Below are 9,305 nucleotides of genomic sequence, written 5' to 3' on the forward strand. Positions count from 1 at the left end.
GGGTTTGTTTTCACAGATTAAGTGAATTCAGTGCATGAATGATTGCTAGTAAGGGAAGCTGTCCATCTTTGTTTCTCCCTAAGTGAAATTGAGGCTAAGCAAGTGCTAGGAAACTTTCATCCCCCAGAGTTTCCTTCCTTACCAGCACACATTTCCTCATTCATTAGTTTCTATTCCCCTGATACATTGTTTTCTCCAAAACTGTGTTCCAAGGTATAGAATTTCTGTTTTCATTAGTATATATGAGCATTGCACTGGGTTACCATTTCCTTTAAAAATATCATTTTCATCTAGGAGAGCTTCTTTAAATTCTTGGTGTTACACCTTCACCTGATATAAATCAAATACTTTCTGAAGTATGAAGTACATATGAAACTATGCTGATTTATACCAGATAAAGCTGGCATATTCCCATCTACAGCACACTTGGAAAACTGGTGTTTTCCCTTTTATCACTGGATATATGTAAGCATTATCAGAAGAATTTGAGATCCAACAGACCGGCCATATCTTGGAGAAAAATGACTCTACAGCCCAAAGCAGCAGCAGTTCACAAAGATTTAATGCCCCTTGGGCATTATCAGTCCTGACCTTAACCATGTCAGAAGCTCGGGGTCATGTGCTGTGATACAAGCCATAACTGTGAGATGGCACCTCCTCCCATGCAAAAAGAGGAACCCAGTTTAAGCAACAGTATCAGAACTTTGTCCTCAGGGAGAAGTGAAGGTTAGATGTGCAGACACCCTACGCAGGTATGAATTTTATTTCTGTGTATTTGAGCTGTGCATGTGGCACAGTGGATCTGAGCTAGACTTTAGGATATAGACTGTTAATTTACTAACAGAATTAAACACCTAGTTGTCCAACTGGGCATGTGTAAATGAAGGGGGTTGATTTGTGTAGTGAAGTCATTTAACTAGATGCTCAGCAGAGCAGGTACATGGTGAGTGTCTCTGAGGAAGTTTCACCCAGACACCTTCCTATAGCTCCTACACATTGCCTGACTCTGCCAGGTTGGCACAGACCCTTTCCTGGTGTACAGATTTCCTGGAAATGGACAAAGTCCTTCAGGGGAAAAAAAGGACCTTCCCTGGGGCAGCAACTCACTGATCATTTCTCTGGCCAAATGGTGGGACTTTTGGCAGTAGAAATGCAGAAACACCACATGAGGGGCTCAGTTTATGATATTTGTAACTAATCCAAGTATGGAACTGTCCAGAACCTCATGAGCTCTTACTGTGCTCATCTCCTTGTTTGAGGTATGTATTCAGTTTGCTAAACGTGGTGATAAACCCCTCAGAGCCTCAGCTAAGACAATTAGCATGACTTCCTAGACTCAGCCTCTTAGACTGTAAATCAGTACCTATCCCCCAAATCCATGCTTCTTTTAGACATTCTGATCAGGGGCAGGTGCAAGTCTGAGCTGGCTGTGAGGTGGGGGCAGAGGGGATACACAGAGCCACATGGCGAGGGGACATTCATTTCACAGACCGTGGTAAACTGCAACCCAGTGTCTCTTTAATCCCAGCTGGTGACTTCACACTCTCTTGTCACTTCGAAGGAACTGAGCTTGTGAAATGCTCTGCCACTGGTTTGTCTTCACCAGTTTTACACCTGAAGCCTGTCAGTGCTGTAGGAACCCGATACAATCTTCGCAGCAGTTTTTAGGGGCTTATTTAGGCAATGGATTGACAAAAGGAGTATGCGTGTCTTCCATCAGGGCTGCTCTGAGACGCCCCATTGCTCCCCCGGGATCTGACTTGCTGCAAGCATTGGGAACAGCACTGAACGCTCAGAGCCCCCTTTCCTAATTAACACCAGCGGCTGCTGAAATTCCCAGACAGCGCGAGAGCTGCTGCTGAGGATAAGGTACCTGGATATTTCTAGTCAGAAACCACATTGAATTGGAGGAACTGAGATAAGCCAGAAGTTTCAGCTCAGTAATTTGAAATAAGTGGCAGCTTGGAAATAAAGGGATGGAGACAATGCTGAGGACTCTGTCAAACAAGGTGAAGTTTTTCCTTCTACTTTGCAGGGCCAAGCCAGCAGCAAAAAAGCACTCTCTTCCTGAGGGTTACATTCCTTCAAACTGTCCCCTGCTGCCTTTCCTCCTTTTCCTCTCCGCTATCCGTTCCTGTTCTTCAGTACACTTCATGCTGACTTTCTAGCACTCTTTGCATCTAAAATTATTTCTCTTTTTAATTACACCAAGAAGAATCATTTAGAGCTAATGTGACACAAACAACAATTGATCTTTACTTACAGTGCTGAGCTTTTCTATGTACTTACAGAGATGTTGATAATTTTGTCGAACAGAAAGACTTGCGGTCCGACGAAGTCAAACACAAAATACTGCGGGAAAACAGGACAGCGGATCAGAATCACCCTCGTTCTGTTAGCCAGCACTGCCAGCAACCTGGTTTGGCTTTCTGGGTTATCACACACAGCCCTGGTGAGCTGCTGGGGCAACGGTGGGCACAGCAACCCCTTTCCCTGCTCCCCGCTCATCACTGCCATGGCCCGGACCTGTTTGCCACCTTTCGGCCTCTCTCCTCCCCCTGCTGCTGCATGGCGCTGCCATTTGCAAGTACTCCTGGCACTCACTCAGCATCAGGAGGTAGATTCAAAAGGGACGGGGGTACTCAGAAGCCCAGAGGAGCATTTTGTTTTAGGAGCTGTTTTGGTCTCATTTATCACCAGCTGGGAAAAGCAAGCTTCAAGGAAAGGTTTAAGTGGAGAAACAGTAGAGGAGGGAGGTTAGGGGTCAGTTTAGAAAGACCTCCCAAATGGGTAATTTGGAAAAATGCACAGAGGCAGCAGTAGCAGAGATGTGATGGGGAATCAGGATGGACAGAGCTTGAGAAGACAAAGGCTGAAGAGAGCTCCCAAGGGAGCTTTTGCCTGTGCTTTGCCAAGCCCGAAACTCAAGCAGCTCCTGGACAAATGTCACTGCTTAGATATGTAGGTGCTGCCAACTTAGTTCATCTCTGTTCGAACTACCAGGAGGTGGTCACCACAAGAACCATCAAAGAAAATGCCTTCTCCAAGACAAAGCACCCACCTCATTGTAAAAAGGGGCATTCGTGCCTTCCTTTACCGTCGTTTGCTTCTTCTCATCACCGATTTCTATGATCACCATGGGGTCGATGTTCTCACCCACCAGCTGCCTGGCCTCAGTGATGGTGATGGCAATCTGTGGGGCACAAAGACACCATTTGCGCTCCTGGGCTCAGATCCAGCCCACCCAGGGGTTGCACAGGCACATGAAGACCCTCACCCCGTGCTCACCTGGTAGTTCTGGGTTTTTATCTCCTCCCCGTGAATTCTGGGCACCATCTTTGCCCTGTTTAAATCACAAATCAGATTATTGGGCATCTCTAGGAAAGAGCTAGTGCTTTGACATGCATTAATGCGTTTGTGTCACTAAGCCTGCATTGTTTATGGCAGGTAGTTTTGTTATGGACTATTAGGCTTGATTTCACCAGCAGTCACTCTAACACCATCACTGGGATATGCTTTGTGGAGAACAACAGTCCAAGGACTCAGACCCAAGGTCAGATGACAGCTGCATAGCAAGTTGAGCCACAGTAGCTGTCCATGGACAAGACCAATGCAAATGGAAAGCAATGCAAAATAGCTTCCTCCTCTTTGATTTGAAGGCTACACTGTGTTGGCTTGTATCTCTCAGGAGCTCAGAGCACGTGCAAGGACACTTACTGCAGCTCAACTCTGAACCCAGCAATTTGGTAAGCACCATAGTTTGTACTCGAGCAATTTCACCTTTCACTCAGAACAGCACCCATTGTGTCTTTAACCTTTTCTTATTGTTTATTATGAAACATAAAAAGAGGATGGGAGGTTCTTATGTGTTTCACATAGATACTTAACATGGAAGAATTTGGTATCATTCTTTGAGTACTAAAGGATTTTATACTTGAATTTGCACRACATCACTCCAGATCTCTCTCCATCTCTCATACATTTGTTAATGGGGAAATACTTTGCATCTACACAGTCCAGTGCTGTGTCTTGCAGGGGAATGATTTCACCTGTTGATCCCATTAAACCTGACTCTATTCCTCCCCCATATGAACAGCTACACAAACACATTGGCTGCTGTCCCCTTTGGTTCATTTTCAATAGCAGCAYGGTTCAGGCTCTCTCAGCATCCACTTCAATCTCTCTCTGCAGTGGATAGTATCTGGTGACAATCTGTCTTGAACCAATAATATTTTCTGACAAGTACATTCCACTCTGTCATGTGGAAGTACAGGGGTGGAGAGATGAGTGCTGTCAGCAAACAGATTTTCTGTCAGAAGATGTATTGCTTTGTGCAATATCATTCCAGAGAAGGACACAAAACATGTTTTGGGGGATGTGAGGTAAGGTATGCCAAGCAGCACCTTTTCTTCTTTGGGCTTAAGGGTGCAAAAACACTGGATGATGCATCATTGTTCGTCAGGTCTTCCTCTCCCTCTTCTTGTCTTCCGAGAGTTTCATGGTGAAGATTTTCACTTTCATCATGATCACCTGGTGAACAAAATAATCAAGAGAAGAAACTCCCCTCTGATTTTTGCTTGCAAAAGCTAGCCTGGAAGAGAGCAGTGAATTCAGCAGCATGAAATGAATATTTTATTTATTTGGGTGTCCCAATTAGAGATACTGAAGTAGTTTGTGCTGTGCGGCATTGACGACAGCAGCATCCCCCTTCTGTTCAAAGCCATATACTCTGTATAAACAGTGCCTGCATCCCCTCTCTTCACCCCATGTGCACCCACACCAAGCACAAGCACACCAGAGGCACCCGACTACCTCACCTCTCATCTGGTAGAAAGATGGTGGGAAGTATGTGCTGGTTTTTGCATGTACTACTTCATAGCTGTTAGTCTGCCATTTGTGGTTTGACATAGCAGTATGAGATCCTCACGTCCCTTCCAAATGACCAAAATGGAGCCTAGCTTAGAAATAATTTCTCACCTTTCCCCTTTGCAGAGATGATGGACTGGAAGACCCAGCACAGAAAGAGAGAGTTGAAGAGCATGATTCATGTGATCTCTGGTGGAGGGCTATAGAGAGATGACATGAATTGCTTCCAGAAGTGCCTGGGTTTTTTTCTGACCGTAAAGAGAATCTCAGCAACTAGCTCAGATGTAGGCATCCACATTTGGCCGGAGGAGCCCTCCCCACACTGCTCTGTTTTGTCCTCCTGGTCCAGCAGAAATCCTGCCAGGGTCTCTGTCCCTTGTCTAATGTGTCTGTGTTCAATGCCTCTCTGAGGAAGGGAGCTGTGTGTTCTGAGCAAAAGTTTAAAATTCACTTGCAATTCAATTTGATATTAATATTTACAAGTAGGAAATGTTCAGTGACTCTGGACATGAGCAGTCTCTGCTCTGGAGGTTATCAAATGGTATCCACAACAGTAAGGTTGACTTGGTCAGAAATACCCAGTGGCTTAGGYGACCTTCTGGAGACATCCCTGCATTAAATGAGAGGAAAGACATCCAAGTGCATTTTCTGTAAGTACCCTATGACACTGTGCTCCAACTACAACCCTAGAGAAAGGGTTGTAATGGTGCTTTCCTATCTCTTTGCAAAGGTATAGTCACTTGAGGGGCACTTAGAAACTGTGGTGATGATAGCAAAGGACCATGCATGGTACAGGAAAACTCACTTGGATTTTTTAATTATAGCTTTCATCAGGTCTGAATGTACCTGTACCTTTTTTGGCCTACCCCTACATGGAGTCATATCATCACAGGCAGGTACAGACAGATGTGACTTTTGTCTGTGCTCCAAGGTAGCCAGGCATGAGCCAGCTCCAGCTGAGGTGTCCTGCTGTCCCATTAGTGCAGCTCTGTGTTGGAGCTGATATACAGAGTCTATCAAAAAAGATCACTACACTAGCAATATCATATACCATATATGGTTTCCAACTGCCCCTCTGGCTCTTGTCCAGCCTTCCCAGGACACAGGGAGAGTGAACTCGTCTCCTTATCCATGTGAGCATAGCCTGCTTTTCACCCCTTAAGGGCATGGTGTCTCTCCGCAGATTTGTTCTGCATCTGTAGCACCACGTTCTCATGGCTACCTCCCACATCCTGTTTACTCTAGAGCAGGCTGTTTGATTATAGTCTTGTAATACCCTGTATTATTTGCTTTGTAGGCTAAAGCAGATAAAACTTCCAGCCCAGCTGGGACTAGGCATGTGTCAGCACGACACGCTGCGTGGATCAATCTTTGTAAGTTCCATTTTGTTTCCATTAAGATGGTCTTCTTAAAGTTTCTTTCCCTTTAAAGTTTCATTTTCTAACATTTTAACACCTGAACAGGTATCTTTTTTTCCTCAATAACCTTATGTATGTTGTGCATAACTAATCAGCAGGAATTATCCCCCTGTGTGGATCCAACAACGGAAAATGAAAAGGGTGCAGTGAGCAACCACGTTCCCCCACTGCACACACCCCTGGTAGATGAACTAAGCCCAAAACCTCAATCAAGAGAAGAGATAACCAGTARTTTCCATATCTTTCCTAGTTCAGACTCTTAAGCAATAAAGACACTAGTGAAATATATGAAGATGCAGCATTAAGACATCAATCTATCTAATGATTCAAAGACAGAATCATTTAAAATAAAAGGTTGCAGACGTGTGGATGCTCACAAGGAAGACTGAAGCAAATTAGAATACAGTGTACCTTATAGAAGATGGTATATCTTATCAAGTGTAAAATAAACTTTAAAATATCTGTAATTACTGGGAAGTTTAATGGTATTTGGTTTTCCCTGCTCCAAAAGCCCATAGCCCTTGCTATAAAGGTTGAAGGATAATCTTTTTAAAAGYAGCACCCTTCAGCTAAATAGTGCTTATGACACAAAATACATATTTCTGTTTCTGTCCAATAGTGGGTCAAGATACAGATGGCTGGTTTATTGCAGTACTATAATTCATGGGCTGAACTAAACACACAGGAGTCCATATTTTAAAAGACTCCATGAAATTTGAGGCAAGAAACTGCACCATAGAACTACGGAAGGGAAATAATTTGCTCTGGCTGAAATACCAGTTGTGGTGAAGGTGAACAGGAGACTGTTTGGATAGGAAAGAGCAAGGACCATGGGAGGGTGTGCAGGAGAACGGCTCGTTAGCTTGGAAACCAGCAGTGCATTCGGAGGAAGAAACATGAACCTCTGTGTGTCTTGTGGATGTGTCCACACCAGTTAGATAAAGGTAAAAACCAAACCCTTGCACACACTGAAGAGGAGAACTGCTGCTAGAWAAAGCTCGCAGCCATCACACACCACTCAGGTTGTGTCCTTACAGTTTCTAGCAGAAACAGATCTTCTGGATGGAATTACATAGCCGCAATAACTTATCTATCTCTAGAGAAGAGAAAAACCTTTCAAAACCTGTTGCCTTTCTGTGGGAAGATCCAGGCTATCATTTTTATTTTGCTCTATCAGATGCAGCAGTCTGGACTCGCAGGATCTAAAGGTGGCTGTAACAAAACGGCTAACGCAGAAGGAATACGCTCTCTGTTTACCTGGCAGYGRTGAGGAATTTACTGCCCATTTTATCAATTACTAACCCAATAGCCCTAAGACAATTCAGATGTGTTCACTGTGAAATTAGATGCAACATATTCCCTATCCTGCTTTCACCAGTTGCAGTATTGATTTATGAGGCCTTACCCAGTGCGTCTTTGTTTGCAATAGTTAACCCTTTTTCGCCTTTTTTCTTCTTCTTCAGCTTCATGCCAGCAAATAGCCCCTTTCTGAAAAAGTAAAGAAAAGCCATCATTGCAATACCTTCCAGGCCTTTTCTGCGCTGGAATCTAATTTAATTCAAGGATCCGTTAAGCAGGAGTTTTAATTTCCCAGTGAGAACATTTTATTCTGAATTTCCTTTTATAGAAAGCAAACTAGGGAACACTCTGGTTTTGTGCTTCACCTAATTTTGTTTCGCTTTAAAATTTGGCAGCACACAGGGGAGCATACTGAGAGAAGAGCTGAAACTTCTTTTCAAACCAAGACAATGAACAAGAGGCAAAGAAAGGAAATCCACAATTTTCTCCAGGCCTGTTGACTTCCCCCCGCCACAGTTCTTCTCCCTCTGAAGAGACCAGAGATAAAAGTMTCTCTCGCAAATAACAGGTTCCAGGTCAAAAGCAGTTTTCCAGTGAATTAAGATAAGCGTAAAAGTGTTTGTTTAAGCTTCCTTTGTGACACCCACTGGGCCAGTGGCACATACACCATAACAGCTGTTGCAGTCTATTTATTTATTTATTACTCTTTACTTATTCTTACTTGTTACTTTGGTGGTTGGACAAGGGCTTTCTCCTCAAGCTGCATTACAGGGCTGCTTCAGCCCAGCATCAGTTACTGCTGCCACCAAATGCAGCCACTCTGCCTCCCTCGCCTGCCTCTAGTCACTTCTCCCTAAGCTTGATTAGGGGAATAAACCAGCCAAAAACTGACCCAGTTAAAGCTTTGGTGAGGATTTAGCTGGATCATTTCTCAGATCATGCCTGGTTAAAGTGACTTTATATGCACGGCCTCATTAAGGCTTCCTTAGTTCCTGTGTTCACCCAGTTTTGGTCTCAACACCTTGCCACATGCCTAGCAGGCTTGTSCAGGAGCAGGGAGCTTTCGTGAGGTGGGACGTATGCACGGCCACAAGCATGCAGTGATAGACTATCCGCACATTTTTTCCCCTATCATTAGAGGAATTATATGCCTAGATTGCTGTAGGAATAAAAAAGAACTTTTCTGGAAATTACCCAGCCCAACTAGCCCAAAGCAGCAGGCACCCATGAGTTACGTAAACCTGATAGCAATCAATGCTCAGACATCCAAAATCATATGCAAACTCCAGGTGTATTTAGCTCTAAAGGAAAAGTTATTGAAAACTGGAAAGGGAATCTGATAAGGTTTAAACGTCCTATTCCGAGTAAGCAAATTCAGTTGAGTTACCAAGTCCAAGAGGAATGTCAGCAATGCTTGACTTTATAGCAGAGAATGGACAACTTCCATATGGACTTTGGCAAAAAAAAAAAAAAAAAAAAAGTTCATTACACACACAGGAGTCTGGAGACAATCTCTTCCATACAGGTCTAAGCTAAGTAAGTGGTATTGTCAGGGAATTGAAGGTGTTTATCCTTCACAATAGGGACAATCCATCACCTTAATACGTAAGCTACTTGTCATCCAGTGATAGCACTAGTGCTCCACAGACTGTGCCAGAGCCCATGGGTAACACACCTGATGTGCTTAGAAAAGTCATTAAAACCTTTTGAGACTGTTCTATG

At 43.9% G+C, this 9,305-nt stretch overlaps 1 protein-coding gene across 1 annotated transcript in view; it reads right to left on the minus strand.

Annotated features, from left to right (window-relative positions):
- FER1L6 (fer-1 like family member 6) overlaps positions 1-7,795 on the minus strand; it is a 68,653-nt gene extending 60,858 nt beyond the window's left edge. Inside the window, exons 1-5 of the mRNA XM_026074647.1 lie at positions 7,690-7,795; positions 4,404-4,530; positions 3,289-3,343; positions 3,062-3,193; positions 2,290-2,352 (exon numbers count right to left, since the gene is read on the minus strand). Of these exons, the coding sequence (XP_025930432.1) occupies positions 2,290-2,352; positions 3,062-3,193; positions 3,289-3,343; positions 4,404-4,530; positions 7,690-7,795 (483 nt within the window). The remainder of the gene's footprint in view (positions 1-2,289; positions 2,353-3,061; positions 3,194-3,288; positions 3,344-4,403; positions 4,531-7,689) is intronic.
- Between the last annotated feature and the right edge of the window lie 1,510 nt (positions 7,796-9,305).

This window comes from Apteryx rowi, unplaced genomic scaffold (genome assembly GCF_003343035.1).
Source record: "Apteryx rowi isolate R43461 unplaced genomic scaffold, aptRow1 scaffold_394, whole genome shotgun sequence".
Lineage (NCBI taxonomy): Eukaryota > Metazoa > Chordata > Aves > Apterygiformes > Apterygidae > Apteryx > Apteryx rowi.